This window comes from Mustela putorius, unplaced genomic scaffold (assembly GCF_011764305.1).
Source record: "Mustela putorius furo isolate JIRA1106 unplaced genomic scaffold, ASM1176430v1.1 tig00003972_pilon_pilon_pilon, whole genome shotgun sequence".
Lineage (NCBI taxonomy): Eukaryota > Metazoa > Chordata > Mammalia > Carnivora > Mustelidae > Mustela > Mustela putorius.
This window is the reverse complement of record NW_025422115.1, coordinates 12,998,879-13,025,523: the sequence shown is the minus strand read 5'-3', so window position 1 is coordinate 13,025,523 and position 26,645 is coordinate 12,998,879. Positions and strand designations below refer to the sequence as shown.

Genomic DNA, 26,645 nt, shown 5'->3' with positions numbered 1-26,645 from the left:
AAACAACTTACAGCTGCCAAATTTCAGAGGGCAAGCATGGGCATCCATCGGGAAATCCTCAAGTTGCATTGGGCACTCTGCGGAGATGGTCAGGCTGAAAAGTAAGAGATGAAGATCTTTAAATAACTCGCCAATTCTGGCTATTTACTGGGCAGTCACCATGTTCCAATAAGCCATATTAAGTATGTAACTCATTATTTTAATTACCATATTTCATGAAATTGCCTAAACTATTTCACCAAATTGTACAGGCTTGCATTGAAGATGCATTTAGAAATAAGGTTTAAGTCAAATCTAATCGGTTCTGTGGGTTGGTGTGTGTGTCTGTACATACATTACCACTTGTAAAGCAATTTTCAGATGCCTTTAAAAATGATTTATTCTTTGTTTCCCATCCCATATTCAGAATAATCTAAGAAAAATTACTTTGACAAGGCTGAAAATATATGTATTTTCTAAAATACTTGATAACCTCAAAAAACATAATTGTGTAATAAATGTTCAGTCCACATTTTAACCAGAAGCTGGCTATAATTATTGTGTACTGGACTGATGACATGACACTAAAGAGTAGGTGAAATTGTTATGAGAGCAACTTTCTGGAACAACTAATTGTTTTTAATTCAAGCCTGGTCTCCCAGATAATAATACCGCCATCTATGACCACTGTCACCAATGTCTCAAACAGTAATGGACATAATATCCACCAGATCTATGCCAGGCACTGTGTTAAATGCTTAGCTGCATTAACACAACTAATCAAAATAGCTTTAGGAGATTTGCTGCTGTTAATATCCCAGTTTCTAAGGCAGAAAAGTATGGAACAGATATTAAAGAATCAGGACAAGTATGTAGAACTATTAAGTTGTGGAGTCATGATCTGAAACCAGGCCCCCGATTGCTGTGTCTCTGTAATGGCATGTCTACCACATACTAACTGGTAACAGGTTCTGCACACTTCCAATGTTGCCACACTGTCCTGCCTTTACTCCTCTACAGACTTTACTAATTAGATAGTGAATCTAAATTTCATTAATGAGTTAATCTGTTTAAGTTTCTTATTCTACTATTTAAAATGAAATTATACAGAACGAAATCATAATAGAAAACATTCACCTTTAAACAGATGTTATAATTACATTTTTATACAAATGTTAATTTGACATGGTATTAGCACTACTGGTCCTTCCTTCTTATATTGAATCTGGATCTTGCCTATGTGCCCAGGGTGAGAATAAAAATGTAAAAACACTCATTTTTGCCTTTACTACTTCCACTTGTTAAAACAGATTAACTTTTGGTTATTAAATTGCGTACAGAACTCACACTTTATAACTGCAGACAGAGTAGTTAATGTATGTATTCCCAGAATGGAGCCAGTGCAAGAAATGTCTGTGTCCGTCAAAGAGAAGAAATCATATGCTGCCTCTGGTTTGAGGCACCATTCCCCCAGGGATGGAGTAATGCTTAAAAGGTGGGAGTGCATATGGACTAGAACCCAGCACCACATACCACATTCAGGCAGGGAGATGGCATTTAAAATGATACACTGTATATGTTCAAAGAAGGATATGGGAAAGTACAGGAGAATTGTAAAGGAGAAAACCATATATAGATATCATTTCACTTATAATTTTACCTGGTAAGTTTTGTCCAGAGTTTTCCGACATGTACGTATATTTTCTTTTTGGTTTTATGGTTTATTTTCTTTTTGTTCTTGGCATACAAAATTCAATCTTTCATATACCTAACATTGGGAACAGAGTACTTCCTATGTGAAAATCTCTATATAATCATAACTTCGAAAGATGAATTATTTAATTCTAGGATGCAGATGTGTGGGTATATGTATCTGTATACACTATATACAGATACATAGATAATATAACATAATAATGAATATATATTTAAGTGATTATTGTTAGACTTTTAGATTGTTTTATTTCATAAATAATCTGCAATGGACTTCTTCAAACATAAATTATGTAAAAGGACTATTATCAGAGACCATGAAGTGGATAACGTATTAACTTATCAGAATTAAGAAAATTTTGACTTAAAAATCACAGCCTGGGGGCGTCTGGGTAGCTCAGTCAGTTAAGCATCTGTCTTGGGTTCAGGTCAAGATTCTAGGGTTCTGAGATTGAGTCCGGCATCAGTCTCCCTGCAGAATAGGGAGCTTGCTTCTCCCTCTCCCTCTGCCCACCACTCTCCCTGCTTGTGCACCCCCTGTGTGTGTCAAATAAATAAATAAATAAATAAATAAAATCTTTAAGAAAAAAAATCACAGCCTGTGAAGAGAGCATTCGGCCAACACAAAAGAAAATAATGTTGACTTTATCTGTTTGTTAGCAAGTTTAAGAAATTTTTAAAGTAAAGCAAATAGTGGGACAGAGAACTTAAGAGTCAAAAATGTTTTGGACAGTAAAGTCACAATGAGCTCAGAAAACATAAAATTTTTCTTCAGAAGCAAATTTTTTAGTAAGTATGTATAAAGCTGTAATGCCATGTAAAAGCAATAAATGTGAGAAGCAGCACACAAGACAGCAGGGCTGCAGGAGCTTAAAGGAGAACAGGTTTGATTTGGGGATTCTGGGCTGGTCTACAGTCTCTGTTCAGTTTACAGATGCAGGTGCAAAGACGGCCCTGGGCTCAGGCAGTGGGACCAGTGTGAGGTAGGCTGTAAGCGGGGATGCTTCAGGTGATCCTGTCTTAGGCCAGCCACAGGTACTGCACACTTGAGCCAGCAGACCCAGCACGGCAGTCTTTAAGTTGCCCTCCCAAAATGCTGACAATTTTATGGGACCCACTCCCATCATCCGTGTGATGTGGAGATGGTCCCTCCACGGAGAAAGCTTCTCTCTAGACACAGCCATGTCTGCCAGCTCATATAACTGAGCTTCTGTCCCCCAGGAAACTCTCTACTTCCCACTGGGTCTGGAGGCTGACTTGAAGCCAGATGTGTTGGCTGAGTCCTTGACAGTGTCGTGAATCATGGTTAATTCCTCTTCCCTCTTGTGCTCACGTTGGTACGTTGCTTCCATTCCCATGACCACGGGAGGCACTGCCACCTGGCATTTCTAATGTTTGCCCCTACTTGTCAGAGAAGATCCCCTCATGGAGACTTGACCTCCCACCTTGGGCATACTGCCCATTCCTGGCTTTTCCCCCTTTTCCTCATGCCCTCCTTCTTTCTTGGCCAGCACGATGTATTTACAAGAGTGATGAGAAGTGTTCCTTTCTGTCATGGTGGTCTCATCTCTTACTTATTCAGTTCATCTCTTGTCCTGCTTTATTCTGGCTATTCGGCCCTGAGAGCTGGTTACTTCCTGAAAGTTACTGCACTAACATATAAAGATGATAGGGATTATACACTAAGAAGTCTGCTTTCAGAATATAGCTGCAGGAGCAGAGAGTTTAGTGATGGCGGGAAGAGACCAGTGGACGGGATTTAGCTGGACCTGAGAAAAAGAGTATGTTTAAAGAAAAAATAATTCTAGTAAAAACATAATAAAGATAGTAATTCTACAATTACCCTTTCAAAAAGTGCTATCATTAAAGCCTCACGGATTGTTCCCCCATTTTAACATACCTCCTTAGAAGTGGAATTCCAAACACTGGGAAAATATATATCTATGATAGCATCTTTCTTCTAAAGGATGAATGTATTATTCAGCTAAACCCCCAATAGCAAATGTTTCAGCCTCAGTAGGGGAGCAACATTCAAATTTTTTATCTCTTTGAACATTTCAAAAATGGCCTATGCTTTTGTAATACTCAAAAAATATCTCTAGATAAGAGGAAGCCTTCCATTGATGGTTTTCCTGAAATGTAGAATGCCTTGATACACAACCAACCTCCTTCATACAGAATTGAGATCAAAGCACTCTAAGGGATAATAGATTGGCATAGCTCAAAGGGGCCAGCCAGGCCACCTACTAGAAACTTTCACTTTTCAGATGAAGGAAATAAAATCTAAAAGGTTAAGAAATGTGCCTTATGGAAAAACTTCACTGAATTACTGGTAGATCCAAGAATCCAGCATTTCCCCCCAGAGGTCAAATTTCTATTATACTTCCCATTTCTGTTAAGACATTCAAGCCTTAACTTGTTGAAACACATGTCCCAATTTTCAACAGTTTTTTCTTTAGGTTTAGGAAAGGGAATTTTGTGAGATAAACTACTTGCTTCAACTTGGATTTGTATCACACTAATCAAGGGGTTAGGGTCCTGGACTCACTAGGGAGCTCTCTGCTTGACCAGGGGCAGCTCACAGTGGATCACTTTAAGATGGCTAAAAGAGCCAAATTCTAGGGTAGCTAGAATTTGCCACTAACTAACTGTGTAAACTTTGTAAAACTGTCTTTTAACCTCTCTGATCCCATTTGAAGAAGAAAGAAAATAACTGCCACTTTTATTTTCTGAAAGAAAAAAAAAATAGTTGGTAAGTATGAAAAGGGGGTTAGTCTCCAGATGTCTACCCAATAATCTGTTTAGATTTGAGCCTTCTTCACTCACATGGAAATACTACATCAGTGTCGCAAAAGGTATGGTGGTGACAGGTAGAAAAAATGGTCCTACAAAGATGCCCATGTCCTAACTCTCCACACTCCCAAACCTATAGATACTTTGGTATCTAAAGGAGCTTTACCAATGTGATTACATTAAGTCCCTTGGGACACAGAAGCTTATCCTGGGTTATCCACAGGGGCCCAGTATAATCACAAGGGATCTTATGAAATAGAGGCAGGAGTATCCAGGTAAGAAAAGGAGATGTGAGGACAGAAGCAGAGATCAGAGCAATGTGGCCATAAACTCAGGAATGCGGGTAGCTTCTCGAAGTTGGAAGAGCAGGGAACAGATTCTCCTCTAGAGAATCCAGAAAGAATTTTGGGTGTTATATGCAACTGATAAAATAATGAAATTGGATACTTAGATGAGAGTTCCAAGCAAAGTGTTATAGTTGTGGCCTCTTTTCTTCCTTTTGCTTATAATAAAATGTGAGAAGAAAAAGATAAGATGAGGGAAGAACTGCCAACTGAAGGGACCAGGACTTGATTTAGGAAATTCTGTCTATCCAGGTTGCAAAAGATGGTATAATTAGAAGAGATAAACTGTCAGGGAAGAATGCTCTTAAAATAAAGATAAGGGTATGGTTGGACAAACTAATGTCTCAAAAGTATCAATAGGTCAGAGTGTTCAGTTACACAGTAGACTCTATGAGATTAGGTATGTGACTCATGGTACCACTCAACTATGTACGTAAAAGCCAGGGATAAAGATTAGATCATCCATGAAAGATTTAAGTAGGAGCCTTTTGTCCAGTAGTGTGAACTCTCTAGACATGCATAGAAGACCTGCAAAACTTTTGAGAATTTTATACCAGCAGAAACACTGCCAATTTGAACTGAAAAGGCGGAGAGGGAAGAGTGCTTCATTTTTTTTTTTCAGACATTTTCTCCCTTTTCAAATGAGAATATCTGTAACTGTTATCATATGCCTGTCCAACCATTTGATTTGGGAAGCAGAAACGTGTTTCTTGAGTTCCACAAATTTACAATGGGAAGGAACTGTGCCTCAGGGTAGATCATACCCAATCAACTTGCGTAGCTTATTTAGATATCTCCAATAATGATATTTGGAACTTTTGAGCTGCTGAGATTTAGTTGAGAATATGGTCTTTAATTCAATGCTGTAATGAGTTGTGACATTTGGAGATACTCGGAAGGGTTTAATATTTTTGCATGGGGGAAAGACATGAGTTTTGGGGAGGACCAGAAGACAGATTGTGATAGGCAAAATAATAACCTCCAAAGATGGCCATGTCCTAATCCTTCCTACCTATCACAGCAAAAAGGAATTTTTCAGATAGGATGGTATTAAGGCTCTTGAGATGGGAAGATTAACCTGGGTTATCTGGGTTTGATCCCAATGTAATCATAAGGCTACTTATAAGAAGAAAGCCAAGGAGTGTCAGAGTCAGAGAAAGAGATGTGATGATGGAAGGAGTGATGCCGGACTATGAGCCAAGCAACACACACATCCTGTAGAAGCTGGAAAAGGCAAGGAAATAGTTTTCTCTAGAGAATTTAAAAGAGACACAATCTTGCCAAATGTTTTCTAGTCTCCTGAGGAGTGAACAATAAATGTATGTTGTCTTAAGTCACTAAGTTCATGGTAATTTGTTACAGCAGCAATGGAAAACTAATACAGTAATTTCCCTTAAAAAATAGTATTACAAGTCAAATGGCCAGTTTTTAGTGTGATGAATAGGAGCCCCATGTATATTTTGAAATCATTTTCTAAAGTTAAGAAAGAAATTTGAAAGAAATATTAAAGAAATATTAGCCAATTTATAAATAGCTCACAAAGTGTTAGCTACTGTGAAAATTCAGACCTTGCTAATGAAATAGCATCTTGTGCAAAGTGTCCTGCCTTGGTCAGTTTGTGAGCTGTACATCATGCCTCAGCTAGTCACTCAGTGGAAACATAACCTCTCTGAAAGATGCTACAGTGACTCTCAGGCAATATATGAAATTTATTTGGGGACTCAAAATTAAGTATTAACACAGCATCTAATGATTGGTGTTGTGAAAGAAATAAGGCTTCATTTGGTAATGATACGTTTCTAGCCCTATGATTCCTTGTAAAGAACAGATGAACGCTTAATGTAGATAACTTTCTATTTACCACAGCTGTTCCCATCTGAAAGGCTGCAGGGTTTTGGGATAGAGTGACGCTGATGCTGTTCACCTGGCATTCCTGCAGGTAGCATCCTTTCTGTATTGTAGCCTCATTGTGCTGCCTCTGGCTTATTCCCACCTGCATGGGGTTGTGAAGGGATCCTTCAACCCTCTAGGAGGAATGCTGCTGGAAAGTTCTCCTTGCTCTATAGCAAGTCACATCCACACTGTTGATGGACCTGGAGAGTCGCACTGCATTCAAGGAGGATCTCTTCTACTGTGAGGGGGTGGCTGAAAGCAAGCCTAGATCTGAGGAGTATAGGCCTCCTCTTCTTATATTTGACTCACCTCTAGATTGACAAATGCAGAAAAGTTTATTCATGTATTCAGTTACAGAGAATTGGCATTATTATTAATAAAATATGTAAATATATTATATTTAATATAAATTACATAATATAAATATAAATTACATAATATAAATTACATAAATTACATAAATTTCTCCTTCAGAAATTTCCCTTTGATACCTTCTTCTTGCTAAAATCCTGCCCGACTGGAGCTTTCTCCCTTGTATGCCTGCATTCAAGAAAAAAACTGCAAACTTTTTCATGAAATAAAAGAATGCAACATTCATTTGCTTGCATTTACTTGTTATGAACAATCACTAACACGATATACCATGCATACTATTGGTTAGTTAGGAATTACCAGTTCTTGGGAATCTAATTACAACTTATAATAATGTTTTGAGGAAAAATGTATTTTAAAACTCAGTCAAATATGTAAAAACTGAACTTTTTGAATCTAAACATTGTCAAGTTGGGAACTGTGTATGCTGGAATCCAAAGGTCATTGCCAGGCTCATCCATTCCCTTGACTTTTTATTAACTGTAATGTGTGTACTGGTCCCTTTTGTGATGATTGTAGATCTGCAATTGTGTTTGGTCCAGATCAAAACTGCAAGCCTAGCTGCTTCCAGATCCTGACCATTGTGCTTGTCCTGGTTAGCCAACTTTCTAAGGGATCTTCACCATAGCACTAACCCTGGTCCTACCCAAATCACAGGCAGAGGTTCTGCCTGAGATCACGAAGAGATGAGATACAAAGTTCATCAGGGGTTAGTGAGGTATGGGAATGGGGAGTATCCAATGAAGAGCTAAAAGAATAGAGTGTGCGGTGACCTGCTTAAAATATAACAGAATTTAAATTTAGTGAAAGAAAACGTTGTAAAAAGCAGAAATTAGGAAACTATCTGAAAATTGAAATAAGAATATACTAAAATGATGAATGTTCTGATTTATACAATTGTAGAGTTTCACACCTTAAAAACTGTGTTTTAACATAATAAATATCTTCTTTTTAGCAACAGACATATATTCTACAACTTACTTCAAGCTTGAGTTACAGATTTCATTAGTTAGTTGAGGGCTAATTTATTCATTTTGAACTCTTATTGTAAGAAGAATGTACATGAGACCAACTATTGGAATTATGCTGTGCTAAAAATTCTCTTTGAACTTAGCATTCCTCTTCCGCTATTGGGAAGAAGATGTCAGCAATTCTCACTTATGTTGAGAAAACTAGTGTATGTGTGATAATTTTTCAAATTTAGCATATTTTTATCAAAAGGGAACACAAACTTTATTCATCTATTTTGATTTACATGGCTGTATCTATTCTTAATACTCCTGTTTCTCAGGAAGGCACTGTAATGATTAACCTGGTAGTGGAAATATTTTCTTTAAATTTTTATATGTATTCACATGCCCAGCAATAATTATTATTAGATCAAATGTAGAAAATAAATAAGCCTGAACAATTTAAAACAAAACAAAACAAAAAACCCACTGCAAAAAAAGGAATAGCACAAATATACAAAGAAGTTCCTTTCTCAAAATGAAATTCAAGTATGTCTTTAATCATAAACCATAAGGCAACCAATACTGTAACATATGAGAAAGCAGAGAAAAGAGGTAGTAGAATTAAAGAGACCCCACTTGAACTCTCATATCAGGCTCTGTGTACTTGCTGAGTTACTCAACATTCCTGGACCCAAACTATCCACTAAAGGGGATTATAAAGCTTATTTTACACTGCTGTTTTAAGTCCTGAATACAAATATATAATGCAAAGCTTGACACGTAATAGATGCCTTAAAAATACCTGGGGAGAAGTAAAGGTGACATCAGCAAAAGTGGTGAATTAGGGAACATCCACAAAACAAGGAATAAGCTGACAAAAACTGTCAGCATTATCTTTTTTCTTTTCTTTAGAAAACTGGAATCTAATGAAGAACCTACGATAGCCAGGAGAATGCTTAGTGAAGAAAATGAATACCTGAATTTCAGTGAGCAAGCTCTGTGGCATTTGAGCTTAATGCTATCAGCCCCCATCCTCTAGCTCTGCAGTGACCTTGAAAATGGCAGCCCACATCCTGCTGCAGTTTGCTGAAGGTCCCTTCAAGGATCCCTGAAGGTCCTTCAAGGTCCCTGAAGGACTGACTCAGGGTATGCTTTCATTTTAACTGACTCATAGTTTTCCAAGGCTATGGGGTCCTCTAAAGGACCATTTGTTCAAAACATTTAAAAACAAATATATTCACCACAAGCCATGGGGCAATGTATACAATTGGGGCAAGCAACAGACAGACTGCAAAGTCTAGGAAGGAGAGGCTAGGGAAAGGGATACTTGGGGAAGTAAGGGTTAAAAACTCTACATCTTCCAGATAATCTAGAAAAATATGTGCATGCCCAGGGCTGGATGCATGCTCAGAAAAGACCTAAGAAGACTGAGTTCTCACTTCCAGCTGAGCTAAGGGCCCTTCAAATGCAAGGAATGAAAGCTATGGAAATTGTAAACTGCCTGGCTAAGGACTGAAGGAGCACCCCAACACATCTAGAACTTCTGCAAAGACTGAGAGTTTTAATTTTTGTGGAACTCTTCCAGATTTTAACAACATACATAAATATAAATACCAGTATTATATTTTGGTTTATAACTCCTCTCTTATTCTATATTATTTAAAAGACAAATGCATAAGATGAGAATTATTAATTTACATTAGTGGCTATACTATGTAAAAAGATGTAATTTTTTACAATTAACAATAAGGGAACAGAGCTATGCAAGCAAGGTTTTGGGATACCACTAAAACTAAGTTGGTATTAATTAAAATTTGATTTTCATGAATTTAGATGTTAATTTAAATACCCAGAGTAACCAATGAGAAAGTAACTAAAATATATACAGTCAGAGAAATGATATGGAATTGAAATGGTACACTAGGAAAAAAAAATCAACTGAACACAAAAGAAGATACTAATAGAAAAATTAAGAAGCAAAAACAAAATAAAACAAATAGAAAGCAAATAGGAAAAAAAAAGGCCAAGTCTTTTCTTGTCAGTAATTACATTAAATATAAATGGAATAAAAACTTCAATTAACAGGCAGAGACTGAGAGAATCAATAAAGAAATATGAATTATACTGTCAATAGCAGATTCATGTTAGTTCCCAAAACCCAAGAAGTTGAAAGTGAAAAGATAGAAGAAGACATTCTATTTAGACTGAAGAGAATGTAAGACAAAATTTGTTAAAAGGACACTATATAATGATAAAATGTTCAATGTATCATAACATAGAGAAATTATATACATACATGAACTCACTTCAATACTTCACTTTCAATAATGGTTAGAAAAACTGGACATAATATTAGTCACAAAATAGAGGACTTAAAGAGAAGACACTATAAGCAAACCAGACCAAGCAGCCATATACAGAACACTCCATCCAACAACAGGAGAATATACATTTTTTTAAGGTCACATGAAATGTTATCTAGGATAGACCATGTGTTCAGCCACAAAACAAGTTTCAATAAATTTAAAAATACTGAAATCATACAGAGTATCTCCTCTGACCACAGTGGAATAAAATAAAAAATCAGTAACAGAAGGAAAAGTGAAAACTTCATAAACATATTACTAAGTAACAAGTAAATCTAAATCACAAGAGAAATCAGAAAATAACATTGAAATGAACAGAAATGAAAAACACAGCATACTAAAACTTTTGGGATGCAACAAAAACAGTCCCTAGGTTGAAATTCAGAGTTATAAAATGTCTACATTAAAAAAGAGAAAACAATCTCATTTCATAATTAAGAAGCTAGAAAAAGAAAAGCAAATTAAACCTAAAACTAATTGAAGGAAAGAAATATTAAAGATAAGATAAATTATATAAAGAACAGAAAAACAATAGTCCACTGAGCTTACAAAGAGGTCTTAGGGTATAGGGCATGCTTAGTAGTGAGCCGGTGCTATTTTCAATTCCTGAATCCCTTCTTCCAGATTTCTGAATGTTAAAGATGATGAATGGGACATTTCATCTGGTTTTAGAATGTTATTTGACATGTTTTAAGACCCAGAATCTTTCAAATAATGACACCACATCCTTCTTTAGGAGAGCTAATAGAAAGCATGGTGTTGCAGCAGGTGGGGGCACAGACACTTGATGTACCAAGTGAGGCTAAGAAGATTGATATAAGGGCAGCCACATCAGAGCAGCCTGCATCCTCCAAAATACAGGACTTACACTGAGTTTTCTGTTGACCTTTATTCACTGAGCAGAGGGGATTTCCTTTTCCATACTCAGAGACTTGACACTGACTATCCATCTAGAATTGCCACTCAGGGTCATTGCTCTCAACCTCTTCTTTACACTTCACATTTCAAAATGCTTTATTTTCTACTTTGGTGACCTCTTTATTTTACTGAAGTGTAGTTGACATACAGTATTTTATTAGTTTCAAGTGTATATCATAATTAAACAATTCTATACATTATGAAATGTATGAATGTGATGGTTACCATTTGTTAGCATAAAAAGTTATCATATTGTTGACTTTATTCCCTATGCTGTACTTTTCATCTCCTTGATTCATGTATTCTACGACTGGAAGTTTGTGCTCCTTAATCCTCTTTATCTATTTCATTCATCCTCCCAACCACCTCTCCTCTGGCAACCACCAGTTCGTTCTCTGTGTTTAGATTTGTTTCTGTTTTGTTTGTCTTGTTTTGTTTTTTAGTGCATAAAGAATATTGGTGTGTGTGCATATGGAATATTAATTACTCAGTCACAAAATAACAATGAAATCTTGCCATTTGTGCCAACATAGATAGACCCAGAGGTGAAATAAGACAAATTAGAAAAAGACAAATACCATATAATTTCACTTATATGTGGAATGCACAGTAACTCATTTTGACAGTCTATCACTCCCACAAAACCAGACAAATATTCTAGACTATCTGGAGTTTCTGAGTTTCTGTGAATCAGGTAAGGTTTCAGGTTTCTCTCACTATTCTTCAAATTGCTGAGTTCAAGGCACTCAGTAAAGGGTCATCAACATAGAAATGGTGCATTATTTTTAGCAGTGTAATTTTTAAAAAGCAGTAAAAAGCCCCTCCGTGGGTTAGTTATGTCCCCAGTACACAGTTAGTCCTACAAGTGGCGATGACTGCTCTGCACCATGCTAGCTGAGTAGAAGGTGGCCCCCAGAAGGGCCAGCGCAGTACAGTAGAGAAATAATAAAAAAGCAGGCAGTGATATTCAAAACCAGCTGGTTAACAAAGAACTAGGGAAGCAGTCACTATTTGAGAACACTGGAATGAGTTTCAAACACTGGGGGAATGTGCATGAGGAGGTGTCCTCTAGGCCATTAATCAGGGCTTGACTGTGTCTTAAAGCATATAGGTAGACAGAGAGTAGTTGGACCCACAGAAGCAGATGAATTTTCAAAGAAACCCAAGAGTGATACAGAAGACAAAACACTACAAGAACCCTATTTTCTCTAGGTCCACGTGGCCAAGTCTTAGTTCAATCATGCAAAACAGGGCAAAACAGATGTTCAACCTCCATTCGAGAGAGCAGGAAACACACCTTGAGTGGCCATGAATAACACGGTTTATCATCCTTCCTAGTGAGTGAGGAAAGGAACGTTGTTGGAGAGTGGAGATTACAGGAAAACAAAGGCTCATGCCGTGAAGGACAACAAATGCTTTAGTGCCTCAGTGTTCTGGAGGCCAAGAGATGGAGAAGAAGGGAAAACTGAGGGAATCTGGATGTGACTGGGAGAAGATCCTTGGCTACCTTGGACCACTTATTGTAAATAGAAGACAAAGAAAGTGCAACAGTCCAAAGCTATGAGAAAACACATACTGTCACGCATAGGATGGGGGTGTGGACAGAAGATCTCCTGTGTGAGGCTGGAGTCCAGGGAGGTGCTGTGCTAGGAGCCTTGCCTGTACCATCTCATTGGTGATTCCCCCAGCTCAAGAAGATGCTACCGTGACCATTCTAATCTGCCTGATGGGAACTGAGACCAAGAGATGATAGCATCTGGTGAAGTACAGAACCACATCCCTGCCAGCGGGTCTGATGAACAAGGTTTATGCTTGAGGCACATGGCTAGTCTCTCTTTAAGTAGTCCAAGTATTCAGACAGAATCCTAGTTATTACATGGAGACATGGATCCCTTCCAGAAGGTTTTTTATTTTGATTTTTTCTTCCCAAGTGAATGGTGTAGCTGCTGTTCATGGCAGTCCCCAGGCCAGGGGTCCAGCCCCTGCTCCCTGCTGTGTAGGGCAGGACTTTCTCACCTGGTGGCTTTGATGTGGACTCTGACCTCATAATGTCCCCTCCCGTTAAATGAAAACAGTGAGTCCTCCCACTCCACAGACATCTGAGTAGAAATGTAGATGTGTGGCCTATGTGGCCTATGTTCTTCCGATCCTTGCCCTAAAACTTCCCACAGCCCACAGCAAAAGGAACTGCTCTGAATATAGGGATCCTCTGAATCAGTGTCTGTCCATCACTTAGGTATTATTCCTGCTGCAGGATACACTTTTCAACTGATACTTTCAACTGATACTTTGTACATGTTTGTCCCTATATCTGGGACACCCCTGCAACTCCACACCTCCTCCCCAACTGCCACACCTCCTCAAGACTTAGCTCAGATATGACTTCTGTGAACCCCTTCCTCCTTCCTCTCCCACTTACAAAGCCAGGCCTCCCCTCACTCACTGCTGTATTCCCAAATCTGACAGCCTCTATCTCGGTGCCATCCATATTCTACAGCTGGTGTTCAATGCAGGTTTTTTTGCCCTGGTGAAGGGATATAGCAAGTAGAGAGAAAATGATGGTTAAGTGAAGGATTGAGTGAAGGCAAGGAAGCAGTCAGACTATGGGTCAGCTCCTAGCGTCACTGCTTAGTTATTTAAATTAACACTCAGGGAGATCTGTCCAAACAGATCTGTCTTGACTCTCCTCTCCCTGTTTAATAATATACTTTCAATCAGAAGATTAAAGCCTATCCTCTTACTCCCGCCCCTCAACACACATGTGCTCACACATTGTTCCAAGTTTAGCACTGACATCTTCCGTAAGGATGTTTTCACTACCTCAGCTGCACCAAGAATGTAGAGCAGGGAGAGGGAAGGCATACGTCCTTCAGAAGCATTTGAAAATTTCGGTTATTTAGGTAAGCAAAGCATGGCTTGTATGCTTGGGCCTGACAGGGCACCCAATGCAGGTAAACACCAGTGCAGTGGATACCACTCAGAGCCCTGAAGGAAAGGTTCATGCTGTCTGCCATCCCGCCAAGTCTGAGCACCAGTGCCCTGACTGCTTGGTGCCCAGAGCTTGCTCTCTGCTGCCCCACACTCAGGAAAAGTCTTTAGTAAAATGCTGAGAGCCAAACATAAACATCTAATTTGATTGCATTTTGTCTGCACTACATATCATCACTAACCAGTCTCAGAGACTACACAACTTCAAGCTATCTAAAACAAAATTTAACCTTTCTCTGACCTTCTCAAGAAACCCTGGTGCCCTTCCAAGTGTTTCCATTCCTTCCTTCCTTCAAATCATTACCTTGAGGAATAGCACAACTTCTGCCAAGACAGATCTGGGAATGACTCTGCACACTTCTCAGAGACTACCCCATTTCAGTTCTATCAGCAAATCCTGTCAGTTCTCCCTCCCAAATGACTCTGTCCATTTTCCCCCCATGGCTTCTGCCTCTGGCAGAGTTGTCTTCATCTCCTACCTAGATAAAGCAAGCAAGACTCCTTGATGCCACTTGGAAGCCCAAGTTCTTTAAGCCATATTTTTTTCACAAGGCAGCAGACTCCTAAGCTTAAAACACAAGAGAGGTCCCCAAATACATTAAAGTGGACCTCACTCCCCACATAAACTTCCTGCCGTTTCCTTAAAATACTGAGCTCTGCATGTCTATGCACACCCTTTTTCTTACCCACCCAATGCTGCTGCATCCTTCTAGCTACAAATGCAAAGTGACTTAAAGAAGCCATTCTGGCCTTATTTCCAGCCTGCAAGTCCCCTCTTATTATTCTCCCCTGTTCTTTTTCTTCTGTATCTCAATGCTAACAGAAAACAACATTTCCTAGGCTTACATTTAATAGTGTATATTTATTGACATTATTAAAATTGCCTACAGCATTATGGAAAAAAGGTAGGTTCAATTTTAAACAAAAATAATTTCAATAATAAAAATTAGATTAGCACTGTTTACTATTTCCTTATTAGAAGTCTATTAAAATATTTATAGTCTATTTGTTTATTCATACTTTTAAAATGCTTTTCAAAAAAAAAAAATCACCCCAATTGAAAGACTGTAGGGAAGTAACATCACCAAAATGACAACTTAGGAGAGCCCAGCATCTATAACCCCATAAAGATCAATAATCAGCTATCCACGAACAAAAATAGCTCTATTAGAGAACTGAAATCCACTTAAGAAACTCTAGTGGCACAATGGAACAAAAGTCTGCAGATAACCACACAGAAGAAAGGAAAGGAAGACAAATTTGCTTGGTTCCATCATTCCACCCCTCAAACTATCATTACTTAGAGCCAGGAGGACATTTCCCAGGCCTTTCAAGTCACCACCTTAAGTTCCCACTTCACTTCGACCCAACTAAGACTGTCAATGAGACAGCGGTGGTGAAGAACAGAGAACAAACACAGGGACTGCCAGTAGCAGCCACCCAGTAGGAGCAAGAGCAGTTCACAGTAATCTGCTCTGCGAACAAACCCAGCAGATTTTATTACCAAAGAAACCAATGGCTAGCCCCTGGAACCATGGAACCCCTGCAGATTCTGCCAGCTTTTGCCCCGCTGGTATTCACAGTCACTGATGCCAACTACCTAAGTCCCTCCCCACTGTGTCTCCCACTGGAGCCCAGGAACTGCAGCTAGCCCTTTAGGCTATGCACAAGCATCACTAGTCTGATCCCCATCACTAGTCTCCACTACTATGTGTCTGTGGTGTAATCCAGCAGCCCAGAATTATACACAGACAGCCAGGGCCCCCATGCTGCCAGTGAGTCCACAGCTGGCCCTAGGCCTTGTTGCTTGTCCTGGCTCCCACCACTACATGTGACCAGCCCCTCCCTACACAGGTACCTGCAGCTGGCACCTCCAAAAATATGTCCACTGGTTCTAGCCACCACAGCCACATACCCTGATCCCTAGTCACGGACCATGGAGATGTTGCTAAGAACCCAGCAGCGATTACAGCCACTTGTGGCAGTGCTTGCCACAGAATTCATAAAGAATCAGTGAAACATGATTCCACCAAAGGAACACAATAAACTTCTTGTAACCGGGCCCAAAGAAATGGAGATCCAGGATTTGTCCAACAAAGAATTCAAAATAATTGTTCTAAACATATTCTGAAAACTACAGGAGAATACAGACAAATAACGTCAGGGAAATTATACAAGATAAAAATGAGGAGATCAGCAAAGATATAGGGGGAAAAAAGAACCAAAAACAAAACCACTGGAGCTGAAGAAGACAATGACTACAGTGAAGATTCAATGGAGAACTAGAGTAGCAGACTGACCAAGCAAAAGAGACAATCAGTGAGCTAGAAGATAAATAAATTGAAATTATCCAGAGAAGTTAAAATTAAAAAGAATGAAAAGGAATGAAGAAAACCTATGGAATTTATAGGACATTATTAAGGGAATTTAAGGGAAGTTATTATACTATAACGAGAGGGAGAAGGGAGTGGAAAGTTAGCTTATGGCCATAATACTGAGTTTACTTAAGGCAGTAATACCTGAAAATGTCCTAAAGTTGGGGAGAAATTTGGATCCCCAAATTCAACAAGCTAGTAGGTCATCCGAAAATTTTAATTCCAAACAAATTATAATAAAACTACCCAAGACAAATTATAATAAAACTGTCTAATGTCAAAGACAAACGGAATTTCAAAAACAGCAAGAAAAAAAAAATCTCTCATACAAGGGAACCCCCATGAGGCTACCAGTGGATTTTTCGGCAAAGATCTTGCAGGGGAGAAAGGAATGAGATGATATGCCTAAAGTACTAAAGCAAAACAAAGCAAAACAAAACAAAACAAAATAATGAAGAATACTTTACCAGGTAAAGCTTTCCTTCAGAAATGAAGGTATCACAAAGATTTTCCCTAGCAAACAAAAGCTGAGGGACTTCCTCATCAGCAGTCCGTCTTACAAGAAATGCTGAAGAGTTCCTCAAGCTGAAATTAAGGGACACAGATCAGTAATACGAAAAAAAATATAACACCCTAATAAAGGTAAGTATATAGCCAAATTCAGAATACTCTGCAATACTGTTAATATGGTGGTGTGCTAAAGCTTAAAGGGAAAAATTATTAAAAATAACTGTGACTTGGAGGACAAAGGGAGATGGAGAGGAGATGGGAGTTGAGGGAAATTGGAAGGGGAGGTGAACCATGAGAGACTATAGACTCTGAAAAACAATCTGAGGGTTTTGAAGGGGCAGGGGGTGGGAGGTTGGGGGAGCCAGGTGGTGGGTATTAAGGAGGGCACGGATTTCATGGAGCACTGGGTGTGGTGTAAAAACATGAATTCTGTTATGCTGAAAAGAAATAAAGAAAAACTAACTGTAACTATAATAATTCATTAATAGAAACAAATATAAAAAGTGATCAGTTTTGACATTAAAAACATAAAAAGGGAGGAATAAGAGGGTGGAGATTGTGTAGTGATTGAGGATAAATGTTATCAGCATAAAGTATGTTGTGATATATATAAGATGTTTTATGGAATCCTCATGTAAATATCAATTCATAAGGAAGAGAACAAGAGAGGAAGAAAGGAACAAGGGAAATACAAAACAATAAGAAAACAATTAATAAAATGATGCTAGTAAGTTCTTCCCTGTCAATAACTACTTAATGTAAATGGATTAAATTTTCCATTCAAAAGATATAGAGTGGCTGGATAGATAACAAAAGTAGACGCAATTACATGTGACCTACAATAGGTGCGGTGTAGACTTAAGCACGTACATGGGCTCCAAGTGAATAGATGAAAAAAGATATTCCATGCAAATGGAAACAAAAAGAGAATAGGAACAGCTATGCTTATATATAAAAAAAGAAAATAGATTTTAAGCTGAAAAAATGTAACAAGAGAAAAAGAAGGTCATTATATAATGATAAAGAGATCAATTCATCAAGAAAATAACAATCATAGATATATATGCACTCAACACTGGAAAACCTAACTGTAATACTAAATGTGAAACCTATATCGAATACTAACAGATCTGAAAGGAGAAATATATAATAAAAAAAGTAGAGGACCCAATACCTCATTTTCAACAATGGATACATCATCCAGACAGAAAATCAATAAAGAAACCATGAACTTGAACTATACTTTAGACCAAATGGATCCAACAGACATAAATTATTATTTGCCGGCAACATGGACAAACTAGAAAAGATAAATAGATTCCTAGAAACATACAAACTACAAGACTGGATCAGAGAGAAAGAAAATCTAAACGGATGAATAATGAGTGAGGAGAATGAATCGGGAATCAAAACCTCCAAAAAAGAAAAGTCCGGGACCTGATGGTTTCCGTGGTGAAATCTGACAACATTAAAAGAAGAAGAAGCACCAATCCTTCTCAAACTCTTCCAAAAAATGAAGAGGAGAGAACACTCCAAAGTTCACCTTACAAGGCCAGCATTACCCTGATAGCAAGGCCGGACAATGGCACCATAAAAAAGGAGAAGAATCAATAAAACAAGATGGGATTGGGAGGGAGACAAACCATAAGTGACTCTTAATCTCACAAAACAAACTGAGGGTTGCTGGGGGGAGGGGGTTTGGGAGAAGGGGGTGGGGTTATGGACATTGGGGAGGGTATGTGCTTTGGTGAGTGCTGTGAAGTGTGTAAACGTGGCGATTCACAGACCTGTACCCCTGGGGATAAAAATATATGTTTATAAAAAATAAAAAATTTTAAAAATAAATAAATAAATAAATAAAATGTTTTAGTAGGGGGGGAAAAAAAAAGGAAAAGAGCAGATAAATGTCCCTGATGAATACAGATGCAAAAATTTACAACAAAACATTAATAAGTTCAACTCAACACTATATTAAAAGAACCATGGTATGGAACCACAAAAGATCCCAAATAGCCAAAGCAATCTTGAAAAGGAAAAGCAAAGCTGGAGGCATCACAATTCCAGACTTCAAGTTATATTACAAACCTGTAGCAATCAAAACAAGATGGTACTAGCACAAAAATAGACACATAGGTCATTAGAATAAAATAGAAAACCCAGAAATAAGCCTATGATTATATGGTCAATTAACCTTTAAAAAAGTAGGAAAAAATATTCAATGTGAAAACGAGTGTCTGTTCAACAAATTGTGTTGAGAAAACTTGACAGCAACATGCAAAAGAACGAAGTGGACCACTTTCTTACACCATATACACAAATAAATTCAAAATGGATCAAAGACCTAAATGTGAGACCCAGGTCTCACATGGTTTATAGTTTCAGAACCATAAAAATCCTCGAATGGAACACAGGCACTAACTTCTCTGACATGAGCCAGGGCAACTTCTTTCTAGATATGTCTCCAAAGGCAAGGGAAACAAAAGCAAAAATAAACTACTTGGACTACATCAAAATGAAAACCTCCTGCAAAGCAAAAGAAACAATCAATAAAACTAAAAGATAATCTATATGATAAGATAAGATACTTGCAAATGACATATGAGTTAGCATCCAAAATATGTAAAGAACTTACAAAATTTAACACCCAAAAATGAATAATCCGAATAAAAATGAACCGAAGGAAGGAAAAGACATTTCTCCAAGGAAGACAATCAGATGGTAAACAGATACATGAAAGATGCCCAACATCACTGATCATCAGGAAAATACAAATCGAAACCACAACAAGATACCACCTCACACTTGACAGAATGGCTAAACTCTGCAACATAAGAGACAACAGGTGTTGGTGAGGATGTGGAGAAAGGGGAACCCTCCTGCACTGTCGGTAGGAATGCAAACTGGTTCACCCACTCTGGAAAACACTATGGAGTTTCCTCAAAAAGTTAAAAATAAAACTCTCTTACCATCCAGCAATTGCACTACTGGATATTTACCCCCCAAACACAAAACCACTAATTCAAAGGGATACATGCACCCTGATGTTTACAGAAGCATTATCTACAATAGCCAAATTATGGACACACACACACACACACACACACGGATATTACTCAGCCATTAAAAATAATCAAATCCTGTCTTTTGTACTGACATGGATGGAGCTAGAGAGTATTATGTGAAGAAAACTAAGTCAGTCAGAGAACGACAATACTACATGATTTCACTACTGTGGAATTTAGCAAATAAAACAAAGGAGTATAGGAGTAAAAAAAGAGAGAGGCAAACTAAGAAACAGATTCTTAACTGTAGAGAACAAACTGATGGTTACCAGAGGGGAGTGTGGTGGGGAAATGGGTTAAATAGGTGATGGGGATTAAGGACAGCCCTTGTGATGAGCACTGGGTGATGTATGGAAGTGCTGAATCACTATATTCTACACCTGAAACTACTATAACACCATATGTTAACTAACTAGAATTTAAATAAAAACTAGAAAAAGAAGGTCCACACACCATGATCAAGCAGGATTTACTTCTGGGATTCAAGGATTTTTCAATATACACAAATCAATAAATATGAAACACCAAATTAATAGGATAATAAAGATAAAAATCATATGATCATCTCAATAGATGCAAAAAACTATCTGACAAACTACAACACCATTTCATGGTAAAAACAAATTTGGTATAAAAGAAACACAACAGGGGTGCCTGGGTGGCTCAGTGGGTTTAGCCTCTGCCTTTGGCTCAGGTCATGATCCCAGGGTCCTGGGATTGAACCCCGCATCGGGCTCCCTGCTCAGCAGGGAGCCTGCTTCCTCCTCTCTCTCTGCCGCCTGCCTCCCTTGCCTACTTGTGATCTCTGTTTGTCAAATAAATAAATAAAATCTTAAAAAAAAAAAAGAAACATAACATAAAGAAGTCATATGACAAGACCACAGCTAACATTATACTCAATGGTGGAAGTTTTTAAGTTTTTCCTCTAAGATCAGTCTCACCTCTCCTATTCTAACATAGTACTGGAGTGCTGGCCAGAGCAATCAGTGAAGAAAATAAATAAAAGGTATCCAAATTGGAAATAAATAAGTATAACTCCTCTTTGTTTGCAGATTATAGGATCTTATATAGACAGAATCTTAAAGACTCGACCAAGAAACTGTCATAATTAACAAAATTGCAGAATACCACACCAACACGCAGAAATTAGTTGTGTTTCACTACACTAACAATGAGGCATTTGAAAATGAAATAACAATAGAAGACTTAAAAATGAATTTAACTAAGTATGTTAAAGATGAAAACTACATGACTTTGGTGAAAGAAATTGAATGAAGAAAATACAAACAAACACAAATCCTGTGTTCATGGATCAGAAGAATCAACCATGTGAAAATGTCCATATTACTGAAAGCCATCTATATGTTCAGTGTAATCCCTACCAGAATTCTAATGGACTTGTTCACAGAAGTAGAAAAAACAATCCTAAAATTCCTATGGAACCACCAAAGACTCTAAACAGCCAAAGCTGTCCTTAGAAAGAAGAACAGAGCTAGAGGATCACGCTTCCAGATTTCAACTATATTGTGAAGCTCCTGTAATCAAAGGCTATACTCACTTAAATATAAACACATAGACCAATGGAACAGAATCAAGAGCCCAGAAAGAAATCCTCATATATACAATCAACTAATGTTTGACAAAGGAGTTAAACAAGCTCATTGGGAAAAGAATAGTCTCTTCAATTGTGTTGGGAAAAATGGGCAACTACAGGTAAACAAATGAAATTGGAACCCATCTTATATCGCTCACAAAAAATAACTTGAAATGGATTAAAGGCTTAAACATAAGACCTGAAACCATAAAACTCCTAGAAGAAAACACATGGGAAAAGCTCCTTGGCACTGGTCTTGGCAACGATATTTTGGCAACAAACAGCACCAGCAACAAAAGCAAAAATTAAGAAGTGTACTATAGTAACTAAACCTGTCAGGATGGCTAGTATCAGAAAGATAAGAGATAAAAACTGTTGACAAGGATGTAGAGAAAAGTGAACTCTTGTGAACTCTTAGTGGGAATGCAAATTGGTACAGCCACTATGGAAACAGTATAGAGGTTTCTCAAAAAAAAAAAAAAAAAAAAAATAGAACTACCATATGATCCCATAACCGCACTTCTCAGTATATAGCCAAAGGAAATAAAACTAAGATCTCAAGGAGACATCAGCATTCCCATATTCAGTGCAGCATTATTCACAATAGTCAAGAAACTTGGCAGCTATCCAGGTGCTCTGCTGTGGATGAATGGATAAAGACAATGTGGTATATTTATAGAATGGAGTATTATTCAACTATAAGAAAAATGGAAATCATGCCACTTGCAGTAATCATAAATGAACTTTGAGGGCATTATGTTACATGTTACAAGTCAGAGAAGACACACTATATGATACCACTCAAATGCATAATCTAAAAGATCTGAACTCATAGAGAGTAGGTTGATGGTTGCCAGGGGCTGACAGGTGTGGGGAAGGGGAAGATTTGGTCAAAAGTATAAACTTATAAGATGATTATGTTCTGGAAATCTAATGTATAGTATAATTATTAATCTAATAATACTGTATTATATACTTGAAAGTTGCTAAGAGAGTACATCTTCAGTGTTCTCATCAAAAAGAAAAAAAAGGTAATACTTCAACTATCTTTAAACTATTTTAAAATATTTTTGAAGTCTGAGGATTCCCAGCATCCTTGGACCACTGTTTTTTATTCATTCCTATTGGCTTATGGTGCTTTGCACATCATAAGCCAATAAGGGCCAGTGGATAAAGATGACCACTAAAAACTGTTTTTGCTTCTCTTAAACCAGGCTGACTGCAATGGAATTTTCTGTCATAACCTAAATGTCCTCTATCTGTTCTGTCCAATACTGAAGCCACTCCACAACTAGCCACTGGCCTCTTGACATAGGCTAATACAACTAAGGAACAGAATTTCAATTTGTTTTTTTAAGAGAGAGTTTATGGTTTGTTTGTTTGTTTGTTTTTTATTTGACAGGGAGAAAGAGAGAGAGCACAAGCAGGCAGAGTAGCAGGCACAGGAAGAGGGAGATGCAGGCTCCCTGCAGAGTAAGAAGCCTCATATGGGCATGATTCCAGGACCCTGGGATCATGGCCTAAGGTGAAGGCAGTTGCTTAAGCAACTGAGCCACCCAGGTGCCCCTCAAATTTGATTTAACTTTAACATGCCATATGTGTCTATAGGCTACTGTATTGAACAACATAGATTATAGGAAAGACAAAAACAAAAACTCATGATTCCAGACTTACCTAGGAAATATTTTAAGTGTGGAGGACTCTACCACTTTTTTCCTTCTTTTCCATAAGCATCACTTTTCCTTTCTTTCCATACACATCAGACAAATTCATTATTTTCAGGGCAAATACAGAAAGCCTCACTGCATTGGCCACATTACCAAGACAATGACTCCTCTAAATTTAATATTACCCAAGACACTTGTCTAATATTTATAGATCATCTCAAACTCAAAGCATGGAGAGAGTGAGCATGAGATGAGATGACCAATTTCAGCATTCGTTGACCATAATCCTAGCTGATAAGAGAAGAGCTGGTTATTCACTTTTTCCAGATGAAGGGAGGGAAGGACCTTTTCAGCACCCCCTTGAACATGTAAGTCAGCACTCTGGTGACACAATGGCTTGGTGGTAGTTTCAAGCTGATAATACACTGGGGAAAGTGTGGGGCTAAGGATGGATTTCTTGGCTCTGAGCATCCTCAGATCTGTTGCAGATATGCCAACTTCATTTCCATGCAACTCACTCCAGAAATGCAGCAGGTGCCCCCTTCCCTGCCCTGAAAGTGTTTTAGTAAAACCAGTGCTTTACTTGAATCTGGTAAAGCAGGGTCAGAAATGCTCTCTATCCTAAATTGGCATAGCACCACCTGGTGGACATTATTTTCACCTGTGTTGGCAAAAAGGCGTGCATAGCTTCCTATTGTATACTTCTTAGATAAGATATTATATCAAAATAGATATAGGAGGATGGATTTGGCATTTGGGCTCTAGTGATAGTCTAATTCCTCATCTGGGCATAATGATATGCCCTCATCTGGGCATAATGATGGTAATAAATTCTTAAGGTTTTAAGAAATTACGTTTCTGGAGCACCCAGCATACAATAAAGGCCACACGTTTCTGAAAAGTAATTAGCAGATCAGCTTAAATGGTTCTTTCTTTTCAGACATTAACTTTGTGAGGCTGGGGGTCTGGGGCTGGGGGGACCTGGAGCAAAGACCCTAGCCAGCAGCTTCCTGGAGGTTTCCACCCAGAACTTGCAACCATCATCTCCAAAGAGCAGTCACTAGAGATTCCTGGAAACCTTTTGAAGACATGGCCCCAAGCTTGTAGGTGGCTCATTTCCAAGAAGGTCCCTGCCTGGACAGGAAAGTGAAGAGCTGACCAGGAGCCTGGCTTCTCTCTTACTAGTAGAGAATATCTTACAGCCTCTGTGGGGTCAGGACCTCAGAAGACAAAAATGTGCTGTAGATGGCCCATTTGCAAAAGATGAAGTGTCCTTAATGAAATGTGTGCCTAATAGTCCAAAAGTCCAGACTGACCAGACTGAACTGACCCAGGATTATTCCAGTCATGTTTTCAAACCAAATATGCAGTAAGTATGCATTAAAATATCCTCATTTGTATCCCACAAATACAAATTGTTAGCCAAACATCGACTCTAGTCTTTATAAACTGGTGGAAATCTATGCACTGAGCATGTTCGTTAAAAAGAAATTCTGCAGGTGTCCTGTCTCAATCCCTCAAACTAAGGTCTGAGAAGTGGGAGGGCCTAGGCTAAGAGAAGGCAGTGCCATGCATTCCATTACCACTGTCCCTGCATAAATATGTAGGGCATTCCTCTTGAGGGCCAGCCCAGGTGCCAGGTGCAGGGAACGAGATTACTCATGGTGCCCCAAAACACAGAGGACCCACAGGTGAGTCAGGGTGCAATAGACTGATGGAGAACAGGAGATGTCGGGGAGAAGTCCTGGGGAAGTCTTGGTTTTCGATGGCTGAGGAAACTGAGGGAGGGTGTGGATGTGTGTGTAATGGAGATCAGAGTGGCGGTGTGGTCTAGGTCAGGTTGCGTGTCCCCAAATTTAGATCCTTCTTAGTCAAGACAGTGCACATGCTATCCTGTGGGAGTCATTTCCCAAAGGGAAAGAAGAAAGCCCATGTTACTAGAAATCTCAGGATGAGTCAACTTTTAGACAGTGGCTACCAATAACATCTTGTGTAGCAAAAAAGGGGAACACTCCATCTTCGTCTTTGCATTTAAAGTGTGAAGACAGAAGTAATAGACAGGATTTCCACTCCCACTCCTGGTGAAAAGGAAATTGCTAGTTTTTCTAAAGAGCAATTTGGAAGTGGGTATCAGAAGTCTCACCTTTTGGTCAGTTATTGGAATTTATCCCAAATATATAATTATGAGTTTGCATGGCAATGTTGCTTATGACAGGAAAAATGGAAAGGACGTGAATTTTTGTTAAGACACTATATAATGACAGGATATCCACATGATGGAACGTGATGGACCATAACATTTCAGAATGATGTTTAATGATGGGGGGGTGAGGCAGAGTTTTTAATATATTTTAAATTATAAAAACTATTTACAAAAAACTTTTCAGAGAGTGAGACCACTCAAAAGCTATAGGAGAGTACGTGTGCAGACATACACTGATATACACACAAAACACATGTACATGATACACACCAAACTTTAAACACTGATTCCCTTTGGTCTGAGTGTTATAGCTGTATTCCATACTTGGTGATTTTCCATGTTTTACAAATTCCTAATTCACGTTTTGGTCCTTGTCATTAAAATAAAGATTATCTTAAATATTGCAATATTTAGCCAGCATATCTGTTGGCATCATGAAAGACATTTTTATCTACACATTGGTGTGTGTATATGTGTGTGTAAATACAGATATATAAGGGTACATATACATATCAGTGCACTGTTAAAAAATTCTACTTATAAATGTATAATTTCTTTTAGATATGTTATCCACAAGTCAAACACGTATAATATACATATAACTTCCTTCAAATTATTGGTCTTCTAACTTTAACAGATGCTGCCAATTACTATGCAAAAATGTGACTATGCTGCCTCCCAGTGGCCATTCCAGGAATCAAAGTATCTACTACCAGTTTTCAAACAAATTCTCAGACCCTACAGCTATACTGCTTAGTAAGAAAAGAAACACAACAAAAATGGTTCTAAAAGATAAAATGACCAAGGACTCAACAGAGTCAGGACTTGAACTTAAATCGGTCTAACCCTAAAGTCCATGCTCTTTTCACTACATCATAGTTCAATTCAAAGCAAGGCTTTCCACTGATGAAAATC

General features: G+C 38.2%; 1 protein-coding gene across 3 annotated transcripts in view; it reads right to left on the bottom strand.

Moving 5' to 3' along the window:
• GABRA5 (gamma-aminobutyric acid type A receptor subunit alpha5) overlaps positions 1 to 26,645 on the bottom strand; it is an 82,840-nt gene that overhangs the window by 35,534 nt on the left and 20,661 nt on the right. For all 3 annotated transcript variants that reach the window (XM_004779161.3, XM_004779158.3, XM_004779162.3), the window contains exon 7: positions 12 to 94. In XM_004779161.3, coding sequence (XP_004779218.1) covers positions 12 to 94 — 83 coding nt within the window. The remainder of the gene's footprint in view (positions 1 to 11; positions 95 to 26,645) is intronic.